Consider the following 21,445-nt stretch of genomic DNA (forward strand, 5'->3'; position numbering starts at 1 on the left):
TACTCCCGCTACTACATACATCTGCAAATGTAGAGTAAGGAAGCAGCCATCAGCTATGTTATTAGAACAAGTTACAAACAATATGAGGCAATCCAGCCTGCTGTATGTAGAAGTTTTGGGATTTTTTGGGGGAGACGTTTGTTAATGCTCTGAAGATCTCATCTGGCTCTTTCTTTCAGGAAGGTATTTCCTTCAATATCATACTGTAGCTTGATCCAAATGTACTTTCCTGTAGTTTCTTTATGTGTCCTCTGGAATATATTTCACTGCTGATTTTTAAAAATCATCCAAGGAGATAATAAAATTTTATGACAAGCATATCCTTAACCTTGAGAAACACCTTGAGAAACAATGGGAAAAACTTATGGAAATGGAGGTGTTGTACAGTAAAACAGTCTCCCCTCCATTTTATTAACACTTATATATGCACGCTTTTTGTGTTTCATTCATAATCGTGCAGCCTCTTCGGAAACAGTGATTTAGAAATGCTAGAGATAAAAATGAAGTGAATTTAGAGTACAGCCGAATATCAGCATATTTAATTGGAAGCTGCGCTGAGCCATCTTGTGGATTTGATGCTGTGCTGCAATAAAACACAACCAACTAATGAACACATGCAGTGTCTTCTGTTTTTTTTTGCATTGGAGCATATATAAAGAGAAACTAAAAAATACGTTAATATAATTGTTCGTTTGAATTTGCAGAGCACTGTAATATGAATGTATTAATCATAATATAGAGAATTTTACATTTGTAACACATTCACAATTGGAAAAATCCACACTGTTCATAACACTTCAATTCATGATTTAGAAACAATTCCTACCAATGTTTACAAATTCTTGATGAATTCTAACCGACTAACAATGGAATAACACGACTACCTTATGAATGTCCTTTGAGTTCTTTGCCGTCATCACTAGAAAGTGTTGATTTCACAATCCTTTTTTTTTAGTTGTTGAGTATGTTATTGTTAAACACAACTCATTAGGAATATAAGATGATTACAACAAATACTGTATAACTGAATTCCACTATGGTTTTTGGGAAAAATGTTTTTCATGAAATCTATTAGCGAAACAGTTTCAAACCTCCAGAAATTCATATTTTACTTTTGTTAAATACGTTTGTAAGTAAGATTTGTTTCTTTTTCACGGGTATGTCAAAAGTCTTTCACTGTAGGTATGCAAAGCAAATTAAAGGAGGAACCAAAGCTCTTAGTAGATAACACACTGTAGCTCTGATTGCATACAGTGCATAACTTTCTTGCCACATGGCACTTTGATCTGTAAAAGATTTCCAGAAGAATCTACACCGCAGTTTTAGGCAACAATGAGATTTACTAGCATAATAATGAAACCGCTTTTCAAAATAACAATACAATACTTATTATTTCTAATCTCAATTTCAAAACAAATGTTTTCAGCAGCATTTAAGCAATCCGCACAGCGTGTCTCTTTTAGTGGCTAGTTTAATGTTACATATTTCACCTAAGGAAGCGGACAATTACATTTAAGCGCACAATTAATATCTACAATGAGGTTTTAACTGTTAACAGTATTTGGTACAACATATGTCTCAAAAAACGCAATTGTCCATTTTTTTTATCCCTGTTCTGAAACGGGTCTGTCCAAGCACAGCTGCGAAACGTGTTATGCTGCGAATCTTTTTAAGGCAACTTGAACAGCATTATCAAGTTGTCATTGGACAGTTTTGCTCCTCCCTTTGGAAAGTTGGTCAAGAATCTGTGGAGTGCTACAAAAAGGTTAGTCATAGACTGACTGTTTAAGTGTTGTGCTCTAAATATTGAAGAAAATGTTTAAGGCCTTTCCTGGAATTAAGTCCTCGTCCTGGAATGTGAAAAGGCACCCAGTAAGACTTGCTGAATCCTTGGTTACATTCCACCGACTCTGTGGTAAGTGCAGTATACAGTAATATTATCAGTGCAGATTCAATTAATACTGTACATGCAATAAAATAAAAAAATATGGACCGTTATGTACAGTACTTAACAGCTATTATTTGCTTGTTTTGTTTTTGTTACTTAAACACATATGTGTTTAACAAATGACAGTTATGTTGCTTAACATTTAAAAGGCCACACAGTGAAAATCTGCATTGCACCCCATAAGAATCATATGCGTCCACTATGATTTTGTTCTTAGTAGGAAACACTGGACGTTAAACTTAAAAAAAACTTTGAACACTAACTTCAGTATTTGGTACGCAAAGCATTGAATCTCTTCTGTTTAATTCTTCATATTGAACACATTATTATTATTATTATTATTATTATTATTATTATTATTATTATTATTATTATTATTATTATTATGTCACACAATCATTTAACTGGTGAGCTTATTCAAGATCATAATTAATACTCAGCCCGTTACAGCTTGTTGCACAGTTTAAATTACACTAGAGCATTTATGGTAAAGATTTAGAAATGAAAAAAAAACATTAAACGGAAACAAGCATAACAATGAATTTCCATTACAATAATTTCTGTTGCAGAAATATTGCATGGAAAACAATCATTACAGTATTGTTGCTAACTTTTTTCACTTTATGTCAACCGGAATGTAAATTCGACTTTGAATGTATAAAGCAGGGGCCCTTGTTAGATTACAGACCTGTTCAATGTTCAATGGATTGTTGTACAATCCGTTATTAAAGTTTTAAAGGCAATGTTGCTGATAAATTTAATTGAAGGATACCCCAGTGTAATACTCCGTCAGTTAAAAGTTACTTCACCTACAGAAGTATTGTAATGTATATACAATACATGCATAGGTTCAGAAGAATGAATGAAAGCTTTGCTTAGATTGCTTCATTATTATTTAGGGGTATATGTTTGGGAACATTCAAACAGTATATTATTAATCCTGCCTCACTACTCAGAAAAACCTTTAGAGATGATTAAGAACAATGTTATATGAAAGTGACCTTTGTTATACTGTCGGGAAAAACATATTTACCTGTACTGTAAACTATTGAGCCCTCTTCAGGTGTGATCAGGTTTTCTTTGTTCTAGCAATACAGTTTATTTTGATAAATTTGTGTGCTTTCACTCTTGTAATTTCACAGTACAAGATTGTTTAAGATGACAACTGGCAGTCCATTGTAGTTGCCATTTCTTTAATGGTTATGGATTTGACAGAAATGCTAATATTATTTTCATTAGGTGCAGTATGTCAGCAGTCTATCAAGAATTACCCACTACAAAATCTTCCTAAAATGCCCCCATGTGACTTCAAACCTGAGGAATATAAGGTCAGTGTCCAAGATCTCTTTAAAATGTACTGTAAATAATGTAGGTTTTGCTGTATTTTATAATAATGAACTGAATGCTTGAGGTTGTTGTGGGAAATGCTTCATCAGAAGAGCAGGACACAGTCTTGTGTAGAATCAGTTTTTATTGAGCTTAATAAATGCAGCACATTGGATCTGTGAAGCAGAACATTGTGAGGGTTTCCCAAGTCTTATAGATAGTATGGCTTGTAAAGAAATGTGTTTCCAGTTCTTTGATATATAATTACTTTTTGCCATTTCCTTTGATACCATATGTTACAGAAGTTGTTTTGCATGTCTTGTTTCCCACAGCTCTTTGGAACTGTGATCTGTTTTATTTAGCCATTGTATTTTGATATGTGACAGAAGTTGATCCTGTTTTATGGTGTGTTTGTGTCAGGAAGGAAATTAATTGCTGCAGAAGCTAAAGGGTGTCAGTTTTATTCTGTTTTAACTTTTGGTAAAGGCAATGTGGTTAAGTAATAATATTGTAGGGCTAGATATGGTGCAATATTTACATGTCTCACTTCAGACGTAATGGCATTAATCTCATGGTGTTCATAAAATGGTGTTTAGAATATTTTAGGCACTCAGGGATAAAATATGGATTGGACTTGGATTTTATTGTAAAAAGGCTCAATGACAATTTAGACATCAGTTAGTAAACATGGGTGAATAATGAAAAGGGGTGTTTATTAGCATGATTTAGTATGAGACAGCATCAAATCATATCCCTCAGTTACTGAACTGTTACTCAGAAAGGAGATCAGTTACTCAGTTTCCTCGGTACTGTTTAGATCATGCCCTTTCTAGTCAGAAATAGGTCATATGGACTGAATTTGTATTTTACATATGGAGTAACAGCCTCATGTGACCTCCATGTATGATCTCTTTCGCCATTGAAACATTCAGCATGATGTACTCCTAATAACTTTGAAACTTTATTTTATTTATTTTTTTGTGCTAAATAATCAGTTATTCCGATATCTAGGATAATGTCTTAAGTAGTCATAGCTGACTAAGTGAATCCCAACCTATAGCCTTCTTCTTTTCCTAACTTTACACCAGAAGTATATGAAACCACATCTATTTATCTTTGATGGTGCCCCACTTCTTTTGCAGGATTTGTCCATGGAAAGAATGATGGAAATACGAAAACGTAACTGCAGTCCAATGACAATGAAGGTTACCTACTATAAAAGTCCTGTGTTTCTCCACCAAGGCTACATGCAGTGGTTGTGGGGTGTAAATGGTCAACGATACCTTGATTTTTTTGGTGGAATTGCCACTGTTAGTGTTGGACACTGTCATCCGTAAGTGCCTTAAATCTTAAAGCAATGCTTACCTTTCAACTATCTTGCACTGGATGCCTGAATGTTTTGTTTTTTTTTATTTCAGGATGAATGTAGTATCTACTCTAGTGTTCATTGTTTGATAAGGGTAGCCCCCAAATTTATTCACATCCTTTCTGAACTTTAAAAGTTGATTTAGTGCACATTTTTTATTCAGATTAAAAGACTAAAGACATGCTTGACCTTTGATATTGCAAAATGTTCAAGTTTATTTCGAATCTGTATTTTATGATCCCTCCTTTCATTTGTAAACCTTGAGGAGGTGCTTCCGGTAGCCTCATAACAAGTTGTTAAATTTCTTTTGAGGGATATTCAACCATTCCTCTGAGCAGAATATCTGTAGCTCCTTCAGGTCTGTGTTTGTGCAGTGCTCTTTTCTGCTCACACCATAAATGTTCTAGTGTGATTTTTTATGCTTTCTTAATAATCTAGTCATTGAGCTTTGTGAAGGCTTCGTTTTGTTGTCCTGTCCTATAAGTGCATTATAATCTATCTTAAATATGTAAAGCTTATTCACAAAGGACACCTGTCTAAACCAGTCTTGTTTTTGCCAGCATCAGGTTAACATATACTGGTAAAAATATGATCTGTCTGTCTGTTCCTCAGTTCATTATTCCATCAGAATTGGTTGGTGCAGAACAACCCTAATACAGAACACAAATGCTTTTTGGTTTTTCACAGAAGGGATGATATGCTTCTCAACGAGATGCACCTTTGTTTGCTTGCTATACTGTGGCTACTCAGGCTACTCAGATTCTAAAGTTAGACATATTTTTTAACAATTAAGGACTAATGACACCAAATTAAATCTATGAATATGTGATATTGCTGCCTGATGATTTGTGAGACCATAATTTCAACAAAATGAGATGAGATGCTATGATTGGACATGTCTTTTTAGTGCACAGGTTTCTGAGAATTACAGTGAAAATGTGAGAAAGCACAGAATTAAATGATAAAATACAATTGGGAACTCATCATCTGCCCTTATCTCTACAGAAAAGTCAAAGCTGCAGCACAAAGACAGATGGAACGTTTGTGGCACACAACACAAATCTATGTGCTTTCTCCAATCCATGAGTATTGTGAAAAACTGGCTGCTTGCTTTCCAGATCCTCTAAAGGTACAAAATTCCCTCTGATTATAACAATTTCCCCCAGATATGAGAAGTGGTTTTATGATAAGAAAAAAATAAAATCAAGGCCACCCAACCCAGGTAGTGATCAGACATTTATGTATTACATAAACATCTGTCTGAATGTGTGCTGTAGTGCGTGGCTGTGACTACTGTGAGTATTGCTGTGTTATTGACATCTGCTAGACGTCTGTATGCGTTATAGCTGGTAAATCAAATTGTCCCTGCCTTGCCAGACTATACTTGGAAATAAATAAAAACACTTTACAACAGGCAGCCTGGGTTCAGTTCCTGTGGCTGAAATGTTAAATCTTCAACATGACATTGGTTATTAAAGATAAGAAACAAACTTCAGCTGTGAAGGAGAAAGTGTAATGCACATATTTGCTTGGGTTCCAATGTGGAATGTGGTCGTGATGAGGGATAACTGTGTCATGGCTGAGTACTGCTGTGTTATGAACCATCTTCTGAGAGCCTGTGTGAAATACAGTGTTGCCAGCAAACCAAAAGGTCCAGACTGCCTGGCTCTTGCTTTGTTTGTGGAATATACAGCCATGATTTAAACAGGCAACATCTGGATTATATAATTTAACTTACGAAACTTTAACATACTTTAATTTAAGGACACTTCAGGTGTAGGAACGTGTGCGTTAATGTTGGACACAGTCTGTCTTGCATATATGTCATTATAAATGAAAACCAGCATTACAATCTCAAATTCAGTAACCCAGCCAATTGCTTGTTCTCTAAAGATAGGATAGGATAAACTTGATGTCTCATCTAGATGTAAATTTCATGTATATCATGTACATATCTCCTTTAGTTCTTTGCTGTTGTGAAAGCATCTTAGTTTGTAGTAGGAGAGAAAATCAATTTGAACTGTGCTATCTGTCCCCCCAGGTCATTTACTTAACAAATAGTGGCTCCGAGGCTAATGACCTTGCTATGCTCATGGCAAGGCTGCACACGGGAAACTTTGACATCATAACACTCAGGTAATGTGGGATGTGGGAGTACAGCATTCTCTTTCACATTTCCCATGTTCCTCAGCAACTTCCTTGTTCATGTAAAGAGCAGAGTCCGGCTGCATTTAAAGAGGGAATCTTGAAACTGAACAGAACATGTGGGAGTATGGAGTAAGCTACCAAGCCATTTGTTGAAACCGATACCCTAGCTTCATTCAGTAAATGGCTTCTTTCAGCAATAGTTAGATCAGTTGACTACTACAGTGAGTCTCGATGGTTCTTATGCACTTATGATTTATTTGTTTTTTTTTAATTAAACTTATTTGTACATACAAAAATGTCAAACATCTGCAGTAACTATAAAAATGTTATGAACATTAGTGTGCCAAGAAAACATTCCCCATACTATTACACCATCACCACCAGCCTGTACTGTTGACACATGGCAGGATGGATCCATGAATTCATGCTGTTTACACCAAATTCTGACCCTACCATCTGCGTGTCGCAGCAGAGATCGAGATTCGTTAGACCAGGCAACGTTTTTTCAATCTCCAGTCGTTCAGTTTTGGTGATCACGTGCCCACTGTAGCGTGATCTTCCTGTTCTTAGCTGACAGGAGTGGAACCTGGTGTGATCTTCTGCTGCTGTAGCCCATCCGCTTCAAGGCTCGATGCTTTGCGCATTCAGAGATGCCCTTCTGCACACCACTGTTGAAAAGAGTGGTTATTTGAGTATTTGTATTAAAAAATTACTCACTTTACATGAGGGCCTGCTTGATGCAAAAATCCAAGTTATTACATACTGCTATTTATGCCTGTTATATTTTCTGTCTATAGAGATTGCCGATATGGTCTTTCTATGTCTGTGGTACTCAAATGGTAGGACTTTGTTGAAAATTACAAACTATAGACTACAAATACATTTTAATTTGAAATCACGATTTTTCTGATTGTAATTATAGTTATTTGATTATGATCTTATGGAGCCAGAACACTTTCAAAGAGACTATATGCTGTAATCCCTTTTGTAATCCCTTAGACATACTGTAGTTTACATACAGTACAGTAAGTGTTCACAATGTCCCTTACCCTAAGACATGCGACGACCTCTGCTGTGACAAGTTGTTACAAATACTTATGTAGTTTGTATAGCTTTGGTAACAGTAAATATAAACAAATATGAATATTGCTATTAAACAATATGTAGCCTCTCTAAAGATGCTCATGGTGTTATGCTGTTCTAAGTGCTGGATACATTTGAATTAAACATTAATACTAGATTTTATTCTAAATGCTGAATTAGAACTGCAAATTAACAATTAAATCCATGACACCATGAATTGAAGAAGGCTGTTTTTTAATTGTTCCCACTATCCAAGTTCATTCTATCCAGAGCTGTTTATAACAGCCATACATCATGTGTGAAGTGTCATTATTAAATAAGTCTGTTGGTTCTGGTAAAGCAGACATCTGTGACACGTCAGAATGTTTTTTTTTTCCTGGTTGTTCTGTACAGAGGGTCATACCATGGTGGCAGTCCACAATCATTAGGCCTGACATCAAACTCAGACTACAAATACCCCATTGCTGCTGGATTCGGGTGCCACACAGTAAGTTTTGCATCATGGTTTTACTTAGCATTGCTTAATGGTGAGTCAAAAGCCTTTATACCCTCTCTAAGTTGTTGAGAGGGTCTCTGTGAACATTGTACATACTTTTTCTGCTGAAGCTGCAGTACTTTATAAAGTGGACATACATAACTGGTTTGAACTGGAATGGAAGAATGCTGGACACCAGGGTAACTATGTAATATGTACTGTGTTATATAGGAACACGTGCTACAAAACTAAGTAACCAATTATTTTAAAACAAGCTATCTTTGGCAAATAGGGAAGAGGGAGATGTGCATGATTTTGGAATGCTGCCAATCTGATAAGCACAGGTAAGTGTGATAGATAACAGAAAAATATTTAAGGACTGTCTAATTTAATCAATTTGAGAAAAATACACCAAGCATCTCTGTATGTTTCACTCCCATGCGCATGACATAAAAACTTCTTCTAACTTCTGCGACAGACTCCTGACTGTCTTTTAAAGTAAAGTGACAATAATGTCTTCAACAAAGTCTTCACCAAAAGAATGCATGGGCTAATCTAGACAGCAAAAACAGAGATAATATGCAGCAAAGACCTGATCACATTACACTGAGGCCCCCTGACACCTCAGATCTGTGCAGCAGAAAACCCCATACAACTAACATCAAGAAAGGGGAAAATCCAGTGATACTGGCAGATCATTCATAGCTTCTTACAGTCCAGTTTGCATATACTCAAACATCCAAATAGCGCTGGCTCAGACTTTTCGCTTGTTTGTCCTTTATCTTTATGCATGTAGATCATTATGAAAACTAAATATTAAACAAAGTATGATGTCATCAGACTTCTGATGCTGAGTGTAATGAACCTATTTTTTTGTTATCATATTTCACATCTAGTAATACTACTGATTTCACTGTACTGTATATATAACATGTTTAATTTATTTTGTTCAATATATAGCTTGCCAGGGTAGGTTCTGGCTACCTTGCAAAAATGTATTGGATAAAGCTGTTAGAAAACTGATAGTTGAATGTTTTGGTAATACAGTAATGCCATGAATATGAGTGCATACAGTACTTGATTGTTAAAGAGTATTATCTCTGTTGCTTCTACAGACCATGTGCCCTGATGTGTTTAGAGGTCCGTGGGGTGGAAGGCACTGTAGAGATTCTGCTGTTCAAGCTGCTCGTGACTGCAGTTGTGCCCCAGGTACTTATTCAGTAGTGTTTTGCAATTATTTGGGGAGAGTTGTGAAATGTACTGCTGCTGAAATCACTCTTTTACTTCTGGGCTCAGTTGCACCTGTAATGGCAGTAATGGTACTTTCTCTGTATAGGATAGAGGGAGCTCAGTAGCATACTCAGGATAACAGAGTTCCAGTAGCATACTCGGTACCATAAATTAATCATATTAATGAAATATTGTATTTTTTACCACCTTGAAAACTGTTAAAAGTCTATAAATTGTAAATAATGAAGTAATACATTTAATTTATAAACACCTGTACGAAAAGATTTTTCATCTTTCTGTAGAATTTATTATAGTTTTTCATGTCAAGAGTACATTACCAGTTTTCTGATAGTTGTTTGTATATCAAACATTTTCTACTTGAAATAACTGTGATCTTCAATACCAGGCTGTTGCCAGGCTAATGACATGTACATTGAGCAACTGAAAGAGGTTCTCAAGACTAGTGTTCCTAATCAGATTGCTGGATTCTTTGCAGAGCCCATACAGGTATGAAAAATATGCTTGACAAAAAACATTGAAAGACAGCAGTTTTTATGCTGTACTCTTCATTAAAAATATATGGTGTTTTGGACATTCATTATTAACTTTCTATTGATAAATACACACATAATAGACTCACAGCTGGCTTCCTAATAAGCCAGTTTGTTTTATTACATAATTAAGGACATTATTAAGAAATTAGAACATCTGCAGAATTCTGTACTCACAACGTCTAAACAATTTTTCTGTGAATTATGCTGTGAATCCCTAAAGTCCTAACCAAATTAAAAATAGTGCTGGTCCAATTAATTTCTTTTGCATTAGTGATATATAGGGTTATATGATTAGGAGTATTAAAAATCTGTTAACTGTTCAGCACTTCTGATATCTTAACAACGTACAAATATGTTCTATCTTCTGAAATATTCATTTCTATGCATTGTCTAAGTGCACACATTTACAGTAAATACTATTAACTAGTTTTAATTCTTCTAATGCACTATGAAACAACTGCTTGTCATATGTACTTATGTGTTTTGGAGTTATCTTCACTCATTGATCAAAATCCTCTCCCTCCACACCATTTCTTGGTAGTCTCATTTTCAAGTGTAACTAAGAGTCAATTGACTTCAGACGCAGCGAACACTCAGCAAGGAGGGCTGACGCATTGTGAAGTAGAAATATTGAAGTTTTTGGTACTTGATTTCTACATCAGTTTGACTAGTATTTCCATGTTCCTCATGTCTCCCACTGATAAGGATGATTGGGATGATATATTAAATGTGCTTATTTATTGCTGAGGTAATTACCCAGTATGAGATTTAAGAGTTTTTTTTTTAATTTTTGGCTATTGGCCAAATTTTAGATAGTTAAAAATATAATGTAACATCACTGATCTGTTTCTTCAGGGACTGGGAGGAGTAGTGCAGTACCCAAAAGGCTTCCTGAAACAGGCATTTCACCTTATCAGAGAGAGAGGAGGGGTCTGCATTGCTGATGAGGTCAGAAGCACTTCCTAAGAAAACTCTGCTCTTTTAATATATAACAATTACTTTTTTCTGTATAGCTTTCATTGAATCTATCCTAACATTCAGTTTGGTAACCTTAATACATGTAATAAAAAACAGACTGAGCTGGATTGTGAAGGTAGTGTAACGAACAGTTCTTTCCAGACCCTATGTGGACGACACAATCCGAAGAAGTGGGAAACACCAGGAAACGGTCATGCAGGAATACGGGGATGAAAACGGGGGCATGTCCAAAGTGCACTGGTGCACGGGGGAGGTGTGGCCGAGGCAAACAATCCAAAAGTAACCCAAAGGGTAATCCAAAAATACAAGAATAAGTCCAAAGCCAGGTGATCCATCCAACAAGGAGTTAAAACACGAACCGGGTCGGAACCGGCGGACAGGGAACAGGAACAGAGATTAAAACCTTAACGGGACCAGGCGCTTCCAGGTCCGGACTCGCACGGTGCGGAAACCAGATGCAGAGCCAGGATGAATGTCAGCGCCTGGCTTTTAAGGTGGACTGGGAACAAGGGTCAGGAGCACAGAATTAAATCCAAAGAAAGGGCCGGAGCACCCTTAAGGAGGAGGGACTATAATCGTGACAGGTAGCCAGCAAAATTAAGGGTCTGCTACACCTACAGCTTTCAGACATCTACGTCAAGCTATACCGCAGAAGGCCAGTATAACCATTGACTGTCATGACCACCCTTTGCACTGTGAATTTGACCTCCTTCCAACTGGGCATCAATTTAGACTGCCTAGATTAAAAAGTAATAGTAATCTTTTATTCCCACAGCTATCAGCCTGCTCAATTTGGAAAAATGATTGTCCATTTACTCTATCTTGAAATAATTATTTTCTTTTTCATTATACACCTGTTAAATGTATTGTGTGTTAGATGTATTGTGTAATCTGTTACGTTAAATATATTGAGTTATGTCTTTACCTGCCTGCAAAGCAAATTTACCGTCTAGGAAAATAAATTAAGTGTGCTCTTGAATACTTAAGAAGAATATTCCACTATTAAATTGTCTTCACAGTTGAAGTTCAAAGATTTTTCACAAAAAATTAAATACAAGTCCAAGCGCCCCAGTTATGCTATCACTATTCTGTTTACATTTTTAAATAAATTGAAAGAACATTATAGTTGTTTAATATTTGTGTGCAAGTATAATATTGAATCAAACTGCTGTGTGCAGCATCACTCCAAATTCCTTTTTGTGCCTTTGTGCATATAAATCTGCTCTTGTGGAAGGAAGAGTGACAACTATTTTTATGATGTTTGGTTGCAGAGTTAGTAATAAAATATTTAAGGTTTATAAACTGCATGCTGAAGATTTCATTTTTTAGTACCTTCTGTTTTGAATTTTTGGTTTCTAGGTTCAGACTGGATTTGGTCGCACAGGAAGTGACATGTGGGGATTCGCTGCACATGATGTCATTCCAGACATTGTTACCCTTGCAAAGGGAATTGCAAATGGATTTCCTATGGGAGCTGTAGTCACCACACCAGGTGAGACCAAAATACTGCAGCGCGTTATTTACCACACAGGGCAGGGTGGGGAAATAATACTTTGGAAATTTGGAAATTAGTGTTTTTTTCAAATGAATAATTCAAATTAATGTTCAGAAAAGAGATAACTTTTTATTGTGCAAAAGTATAACAAGTTGCATTTTTTGTATATTTTTCTCTTCATATATTTATATTCATGTACATTGTGGCATGATTTTAAGAACATTTTAACAAATATTTCTTCCACCATGTCATTAACTGAAACACCCATGTGATGCAGACAAGAAGAATCCAGATATACTGTAGGTAGGATATTAGAAATTAGGGATCTTAAATTTTTGCCGAGTTCTGCTATTTAACATGTACACCAGCCTGCTTTAAGTGCTCTACTCAAAGCAAATTATAATAACTCCTTGAATGTTACCCTACGCTATACTGTTATTAAACAAAATAAACAAAAAAGTAGAGGACTACAGTGACACAGAGTGAAAAGTGGAACCTTTTTGGAAGCTTGTGATGACTGAGTTACTCTTAATCCACTCAATTCATCCACAGGAGAAACTCACCTTTTATGCCCTTTATGTATCTAGGGTGAACTTTTCTTATTGGAAACATGGAAGTTCAGTAAGAGCTGAATTTATAGTGCATGTAATGAGTTAACATAACCAGGGTGGGTGTGACATCCCGAAGTGCTTTATATAGAAGATGACCCATTTCATCCACTTCATCCACCATTGAAGCCCAGAGCCCAATTAAATGACGTTAACAGCAGCCATAATGTACCAGCAGCCCCACTTCACAGCAGACCAGGTGGAGAAGTGAGAAACTGCCTTATCAAATTCATAAATTCCAGTGTGAAATTTAGACAAGGCCCAATGCATTCTACAACTTAATCCAGTTAAAAAAGACACTTGATGCAGTTAGGACTTCAGTTTAATTTTACAGCACAGTGTCCCCATTCACCATACTGGGGTGTATGTTTGGAAATTCTGGTTTGGAGGGAAGCCTACTGGTCCTCCAACAATACATGCAGCAACAACCTGGATTTCATTGGAATTCTCCCATCCCAGTACTGACCAGACCCAGCATTGATTAGGTTTTGGGATCTGTCAAAATCAGATTATAAACTGGTAAAGCTTGTATCCAAGCAGATGAAGCCTGAATCAAGTTATAAAGTCATCATTGTAGGCGTGAGCTATGTCATGGATACATATTAAAGGAGGGATTCTTATGTTAGGTGACTTCAAAAATTATTTTAGAAAGCCTTTCCAGTTTAGCAGGATTAATAGTTATCTATGATTTTAGAATATCTATTGTCCTTTAAATCACATGGAATTCCTTTTCTCTGTAATAAAAATCTACAAAGGAGACAGATTCATGTATGCATATTTTACTTGTTTTTTTTTCTGTGGTATAACAGTACACTAGTTTAAAGGGATATGCTAAGGGTATGGGATTTATAAAAACATAGATTCTAAAATTAAAGCCTTTACGTTTATAAATATCCCAATCAGTTAAGATAGAAAAGCAATCAAGTTATCTGAATTGTATATAGTATGGTTATTTTATTCCTTGTATATCTGTTTAAATGAAGTGACAATAATGTAAGATAGTGAATTCTGTCAATTCAGGGCACCAGGCAGCAGGTATAAGGCAAATAGTCTGTGTTTTAAATTAAGGTACTTCAGTGTACTGAAATTTGTTTGGTTTTATTCTTCTGAATACTATCACCTTCCACTTGACGTTGGACGGCTTTGCTGTTACCATTTTGCTTTCATCTTTTGTGACATTTGTGCTGCTGGAAGCAGAGAGATGACAAAGTCCATCTACTCATCGTTAGCTGGAGGAGAAGGTCAGATGAAGCTCTGCTTCTTAGAAGCATCAAGCTGGAGGAAGATCTTACATTTGACTAAAAAGTGACATTTTTGGATAAAAATGAAAACACGTTCTTCTCAATCCAGTAAGACACAATCTTGCCGAGAGACAAGAAGGGGAATTACTAAGCACGCTGAAAAGATTATAAGTGTTTGCCTCAAGCTGTGATGTCAGCCTTTATTAGAATTATGAGTTTTTTATTGTAATAGTACCACAGATTCTAGAAAACAGAAAACTCATGGTGATTATTACTGTGTAGCACGTGTGAGGAGGGGCCTGGTCTGCTTTCTGAACCTCCCATCATTATACTATGTCAGGCTCTGTTACTACAGAGAAAACAAATTGACTTACTGAAGGTACACCTACAAGACAGCCTGGCTTTGTAACAAGTCAAATTTTCATATCTGTTTTTCAATTAGTGCTGAGCTAAGCCTAAGGATCAGGCTCAGTGTGCCTATTCTGGGGGGGGAGCCTTTCTTCACATTGTAAAGATGTACAATTGTAGAGATCTACATTGTAGAGATGCAGAATACAGTTTCAGTGAGACATGATGCAGGAGAAGAAGGTGCTCAAAGGAAAAAAAAAACATACTTCCATTTTCTAAGCGCTTTATCCAATGGGGGACTGGAAGCCTATCCCGGTAATCATTGAGCTCAAGGCAGGGTACAATTTGGACAGGACACCAGTCCATTGCATGGCACACACATACACACTAGGGTCAGTTTCCCCAGAAACCAATTACCCTACCAGTATCTCTATGGACTGTGGGAGGCAAACAGAGCACCTGGAGCAAACCCAAGTGAACAAAGAGAGAACATACAAACTCCACACAGATAGCATCCCAGGTCCAGAATTGAGCCCAGAGCCCAAATGCTGCAAGGCAGCAATGTTAACTGCTGTACCACTGTGCCACCCTGAAAAAAAAAGCAGTAGTATCCATCATGGCTTATAATACTATGTAAAAGGGAGAAAGTAGCATAATGATTAAATTACTTGATTTTAGGAAAGCAGTGCCATAATGAAAGTATGGCCATTATATTCATATACTGTATATAGTATTGAGTTGGAATATAATTCAGATAGAATAATAACATCTCAGAAGATATAGAGCAATCATCAACTGATGTATGATTATAGCAAAAAGATAATCATGGCTTAAACATATTTATTTTTAGCTTTTTTTCTAATGGTTACCCTTTATGTTTTTTCTGTTCTTATGTATTATTTAGTTAAGTTTCAGGTGGAAAGCAGGCAAATAAACCGTGTTTAAGTATACAGCACTTTACCCTGTCTCACCAGATAATTGTTGGTACTGTAGATGTTGGGGATCTGTGCTGGTTAACTGGAAATTTGTTGAAGGCTAAACTTAATTCATTGGTTCTTTTGTTTACATTGTTTCATTTTTCACCCTCAATGTGTTTCAGAAGTTGCTCATTCGTTTGCTAAGGGGTTACATTTCAACACCTTTGGGGGAAACCCAGTTGGCTGTGCAATCGCATCTGCAGTGCTTGATGTAAGTTTTTTTTATTTGTTTAAAAAAACCGTGAAGAATTGGATGCACAATAAACATTCCTTTCTGTTATGTCCTAGAGTGTAGAAAATCTCTGTTTAATGCTATTGCTATATTCCCCTATTTAGAGATTAAGCAGATGTCTGTAGTACCTTAAATTTTGTATGTTTTAATTTTGTATGAATTTAATTTTGCCAGCACAACAGCAACACATCCCTCAAGCACAGAGCATTCAAGGTCCCGCATTGTTCATTGAATGCTGAAAGCTATTCAGTGATTGACATTATCCTGCACTACCATTTCATGCTGAACAGAACCCTGTTATAGCCATGAAATGTTTTTTTCAGTGTAATAGGTTGTTTTTTTATGTCACTCAGTGCTAATATGCGCTTACATCATGAGCTGCTTGTAATTCATGCTGCTTTCTAAAATTTTTATAATACAGACTATTGAAGAAGATGGTACTCAGCAAAACTGTGCAAACGTTGGGACTTATTTGCTAACAGAACTGGCCAAACTACGTGATAAATTTGAAATCATTGGTGACGTCCGTGGAAAAGGACTGCAGATTGGGGTGGAAATGGTCAAGAACAAGGTAAGTAAAGAATCATTGTATGAATCAGCCAGTTTGCCTTCCACTGTATGTGTGGCTTCAGAGTAAACTCCCCACATATGTGGTAGCTGTGATGTCGGCCAGGTGTTAAGAGCTGACATGGCATTAATTATCTCAGGAGGAGTTCAGTGCTTTAGGTAAATTTTCAACTCTCAACTCTCTGAAACAGTAAACTCGAAATTCCAGTATTACTTAACATCCCATTCCTTTCATGTTTAACTTTGTGTATCACCGGTAATAGTTCATTTTAAAGGAGAAAACTGACAGTTTCTTTTACATTGAATGGCTTTGGAAAAAATAAATACTGTCTTTTGCTTGATTGGAAGGTAGTTAAAGCCCTTCAATCCAAACAGTGCAGGCTCACAACTGGGCTGAATCTCCAGTTAGTTGTGAGCAAGATTCCACAAGCAGCGGTGCACAATGAGTAAAGTGCCACCAGGATTGATGGGGGTTTAGTCATTCAGAGAACAAGAACAAAAGAATGAGAGGAGGCAGTTCAGCCTCTCTAGGCAGCTTTGGTAGATTGGTATGCTTAACTTGCTGTGTGATACTAAGTCCAGGGTCCTGCCAAGTGCTTGTAAACTTGCAGTGTTATTAGTGAGAGATGTACCACATACCGTACTTGCTAAATCTAATAGCTGAGGGATCCCTAGGAATTCTGCTTATTTTAATTAATGCAAATGATCATGTTTTGCCTTCCAAGATTGCTTTCAGTTATTTGCAAGGAGGCAATAAGCTTAAGACACCTCAATGTGTATTGTGAAAATATTCACTTGCAATGTTCTCCAATTTCCTCATTATAACAACTGAAAAATTAATTCACGCATATGATCTTATACATCCGATTTTTCCTTGTAGGGAAGCCGGGAACCCCTGCCTGCAGCAGAGATGAACCAGATCTTTGAAGACTGCAAAGACATGGGCCTGCTGATTGGAAAGGGGGGAGTTTATGGACAGGTAGGCTCATTTGTTTTTTTATTAGCCATTCTAGCTATTGTTTTCACATAGAGTGCATTTGTGTGCCATGGCAATTAATGAAAAAAGTACATTTTTCCTAAGGCAACTATATTAAAGGCCTTCAGAATTAGGTTTTGCACACATTTGTACTGAGATGATATAGAGCTTGCCATTCAGCTTGGCATGATCAAATCCAGTTAACACTGTCACGCCTCTACCTGTTTGTTTCTCTTCACGAATACCCCTTTTGCTGTTGCAGACTTTCCGGATTAAGCCCCCCATGTGTACTACAAAAGAAGATGCAGACTTCGCTCTATCTGTCTTCAGCCATGCAATTCAGAGCCACATGGAAAAGAAATAGTAATGTTCCAGTTTGTCCATCCAACAGAGACTTTAAAAAATAACTTCCATATAAAATGGAAGAGAACACTTGAATCATGACGCACAGCTGTCGGCTAGGTCAGAAAATATCCCCCTTTACACTTTGAATATTTTTGAAGGCCTCTCAAAGACTATTAAATATTTCAAGAGAAATGTTTTTTTAAAAATACGTTTTAGGCTTTAGCTGCAAATCTCGGATATGCAGAATATTCTCAAATATATGTAAAATATTAACTAATGTGATTTAATCTAGCTGTAATTACAACAATGAAAATTAATATAGTTAAAGGATAATACTACCCTTAAAATTACCCTTTTTCGTAATAGTAATGTCGATATTAAAGTTTTTTTTTTTAATTAGTCCTAAAAATGCCTGTTTTTTGAGGTCATAGATCAAAACTATTTTTAACCAACTGTTAGTTTCCTGTTAGTCATCTCAAGGGAAAATAGATGAACTCAAAGTAGTAAATTGAAGATGATAACCTCTAAATTCCATTTTAAATTATACATATTTCTTGTTGTCTGTGCAACTTGCCTTATGAAATTAACTGAAAGGAAATTACTGAACCAGAATGCACTGTTTTCATGTCTTGCATTAACAATGAGTATCACTGTGGTTTATACAGTATATTGTCCAGAGCTTTTCCCTCAACATTTCCTAAGCCTGTTCAACATCTACCTAGTAATTCTCAGAGGATGCTACCACACAGTCATGGTTTCTAAACATGTTGCAACACGAAATTGTCAATTTCAGATTGAGGCTATATAATTAAATCTTAGAACAATGTGTTAAAGGAGATGTAATGATAGAATGTACAGTAAGTAGAGAACACTTTAATAAATTATTCTTCAATCTACAGATTGCATTTTATCTTCCAATAGTGTCTGTGATCATTGCCAACAGTCTTTTAAGACCAAACTGCATTACGTGTTCAAAGTGAAGTACTTAAGGAAACATATATTAACATTGCAGTGGGAATATTCAGCTTACTGCTGTGCTGAACTTTCATTGTACTCGCTGTTAGTCTCTACTGTTTATTTGTATATCGTGTTAATATTCTACTATGATTTGAATGTGAGTGCTGCCTTCACATCACCTTTGAACGATCACCTAACTTCACTTAACTTCGGGCATGCTCTTAAACCTGTAGGAATTTAGCAAAATTCTCCTGAATTGAAATATAATTTTGGTAAACTTAATATCCAAATATAACCGAAAGGTGTCTGCACGTTGCTAAACGTGGACTTTCACAGCATGCCGTCTGTCAATGACAAAAGTAAATAAGCATAATAAATCTACATATAGCATATGTGTACAATAAAATGTAAGTGCACCTAAAAAAATATTCGCCTGATAGTAACTGTGAGCATCTTTCAGTAGTTTTACATTTCTTGTCATTATTATACTCAGCATTGAGGTCTTCTAGTTTCTGTAGCTACTTGGTAAAACTTTTTTCTTTTAGTACAGTATGTAGGACAAAAATAACTTTTATAAAAAGGTATCTGGGTGAAAGTTCAATAGTAAATCAATATATGCCTTAACATGCTGTGATGTATTGTAAACCCTAATTGTTGCTAGCCTCAGTCTTGAGTAAAAACCTGACTGAAGAGTCCTGTGCAGTGAAACCCAGGTTTCTTTCAGTAGGAGGTCCTAAAGCATGCTCTGTTAGCTCAAGGTCAGGCTTGCTCTCCTACCAACAAACATTCTCAATTCCTGATCCCTCCCTGTTCAAGGTCAGCAGGCTTCATCTTTGATTGCTGTGCACTGTCATTATCCAGAATGTGGGTCAACTGTACTAGCGTGAGGCCTTACCAGTGGCTGATCTCATCTCTGATTGATTGATTTCAGTTTACCATTTGGATCCTATTCTGCTTCTGCTGTGCACTATGAAAAATTCACCTCCTTATTAGATCGAACATTAGACTTCTATTTTACATGTTTCTTCAGTCAGTACCGGTTGTGGTAGATACTTCAAGTGTAGCTTATCAAACACCTTCAGCCTATTGAACTTTACTTGGCATTATTTCTGAACAGCTCAAAACTTGTCTAATTGAAGATGAATGGATCCAGTGGGAAGGACACAGTATCAGACACTCCCAAGAGCATTGTTTTTCTCCTCTATAGTGGTCCTACAGGTTACACTTCAGGCAACACACGTGAATGAGGGCAGTTCTAAAAAGTTAGAAATTAATACAGTCAATAATTACAAATCCCACTTCATCTTTTTAACCCCGGAAAAGAAATTTACTAATATGCCCGAAATGTAAAACTGAAATCAGTTAGCCTGTGATTAAGATCTCAGCTGGAGCAAAACCCAAGAGACAGTGATCCTTGTGGGCCAGGGCTGGGAACTACTGGCTTATGATATTAACAAAATACGCACTGGAAGTGGGCTGGTGAAGACTATAATAGATGGTCTATTCCAGGCATATATATAACACTTTGTGAACATTAATGTAAACAGAACATTGTGAGACATTCTATAAACATGTAAGCACTAATAAGGAATATGGTTAGTCAAAGTCCTTACAAGTAAAAATAGATCAAAATCTGTACCGTTTCATTAAAACATTTTCAGAGTTTTCCTTTCATGTGATTTCCTCTCTTTAGTAATAATGATCTTTTTTATTGGCAGCATAATAATTTTCTTTAAATCTTCCATGTAAAAGATCAAATTAATTAATCCTGAACATTTTAAGAAAAGATCCTTTTTGAATGATTCCAACCACTAGCTAGAGTGTGGGTTAGCCTGGTTAAACAGAGATGCAGATACACTATTTTCTATAGAGATTTCCAAAATATGAAGTTTAAACAAGATAACACTTTTTTTTTCTGAATTCAACTCTGCTTCCGTGAATTTGGCTAAATGTATTCTGCATTTTCTGTGTATATTTTGTCACGTCTCCCTTTACAATTACCTTTGACTGACTGTTTACTGGTTAAAAATGCTAAAATACTGTTAATTCTGAACCCAACTGACCTACTTTTCACTGAACATCACAGCTAGAGTGTTTTAACTCCTAGGACACTCATGAAACATTTACAAGTGCTAATTCTAGAGTCAGTGTGCATATGGTTGCACAATTATTTGCATCCATTATGAAAATATTTTCATCTGACACATCAGACAACATTCTTTTCAACAAAACAGATCAACATACATTAATCACAGGTAAGATGTTTTACATTACGGTTAATAATGTTAAACCTCTCATATTCAGCAGATAATATATACATATTGCTATATTGTGATCTACTGAAGATGCAATTGCTAGTAATTGCATTATAAAGGGAGGTATTCGTAAAATAAACACAAAATGCTATTACAACATTTGTAATGCTGTAAAAATGCATTTTTACAGCATTACAAAATGCAATCCTCACATTTTAGGACTTTTAAACTGTGTTCTTCTGTTTTTCATTATCTGGTTCTTGCCCTGTCTCATAGAATACTTGATTTGTTTACTTACAAAAGGAGTCTGAATCAAGGAAAAACACTGGAAACAAA

The 21,445-nt window shown here is 36.1% G+C and overlaps 1 protein-coding gene across 1 annotated transcript; it reads left to right on the top strand.

The window, feature by feature from the left end:
- The first annotated feature begins 1,270 nt into the window (after window positions 1–1,270).
- agxt2 (alanine--glyoxylate aminotransferase 2) lies at window positions 1,271–18,795 on the top strand. The gene is made up of 14 exons (XM_069187005.1): window positions 1,271–1,915; window positions 3,188–3,276; window positions 4,417–4,607; window positions 5,646–5,769; window positions 6,682–6,776; window positions 8,265–8,358; window positions 9,462–9,555; window positions 9,983–10,083; window positions 10,986–11,078; window positions 12,468–12,600; window positions 15,900–15,988; window positions 16,431–16,580; window positions 17,457–17,555; window positions 17,815–18,795. Exons 1-14 carry the CDS (start codon window positions 1,816–1,818, stop codon window positions 17,914–17,916), a joined length of 1,554 nt encoding a protein of 517 aa, XP_069043106.1. The 5' UTR covers window positions 1,271–1,815; the 3' UTR covers window positions 17,917–18,795.
- The last annotated feature ends 2,650 nt before the right edge of the window (window positions 18,796–21,445 follow it).

This window comes from Lepisosteus oculatus, chromosome 3 (genome assembly GCF_040954835.1).
Source record: "Lepisosteus oculatus isolate fLepOcu1 chromosome 3, fLepOcu1.hap2, whole genome shotgun sequence".
NCBI lineage: Eukaryota > Metazoa > Chordata > Actinopteri > Semionotiformes > Lepisosteidae > Lepisosteus > Lepisosteus oculatus.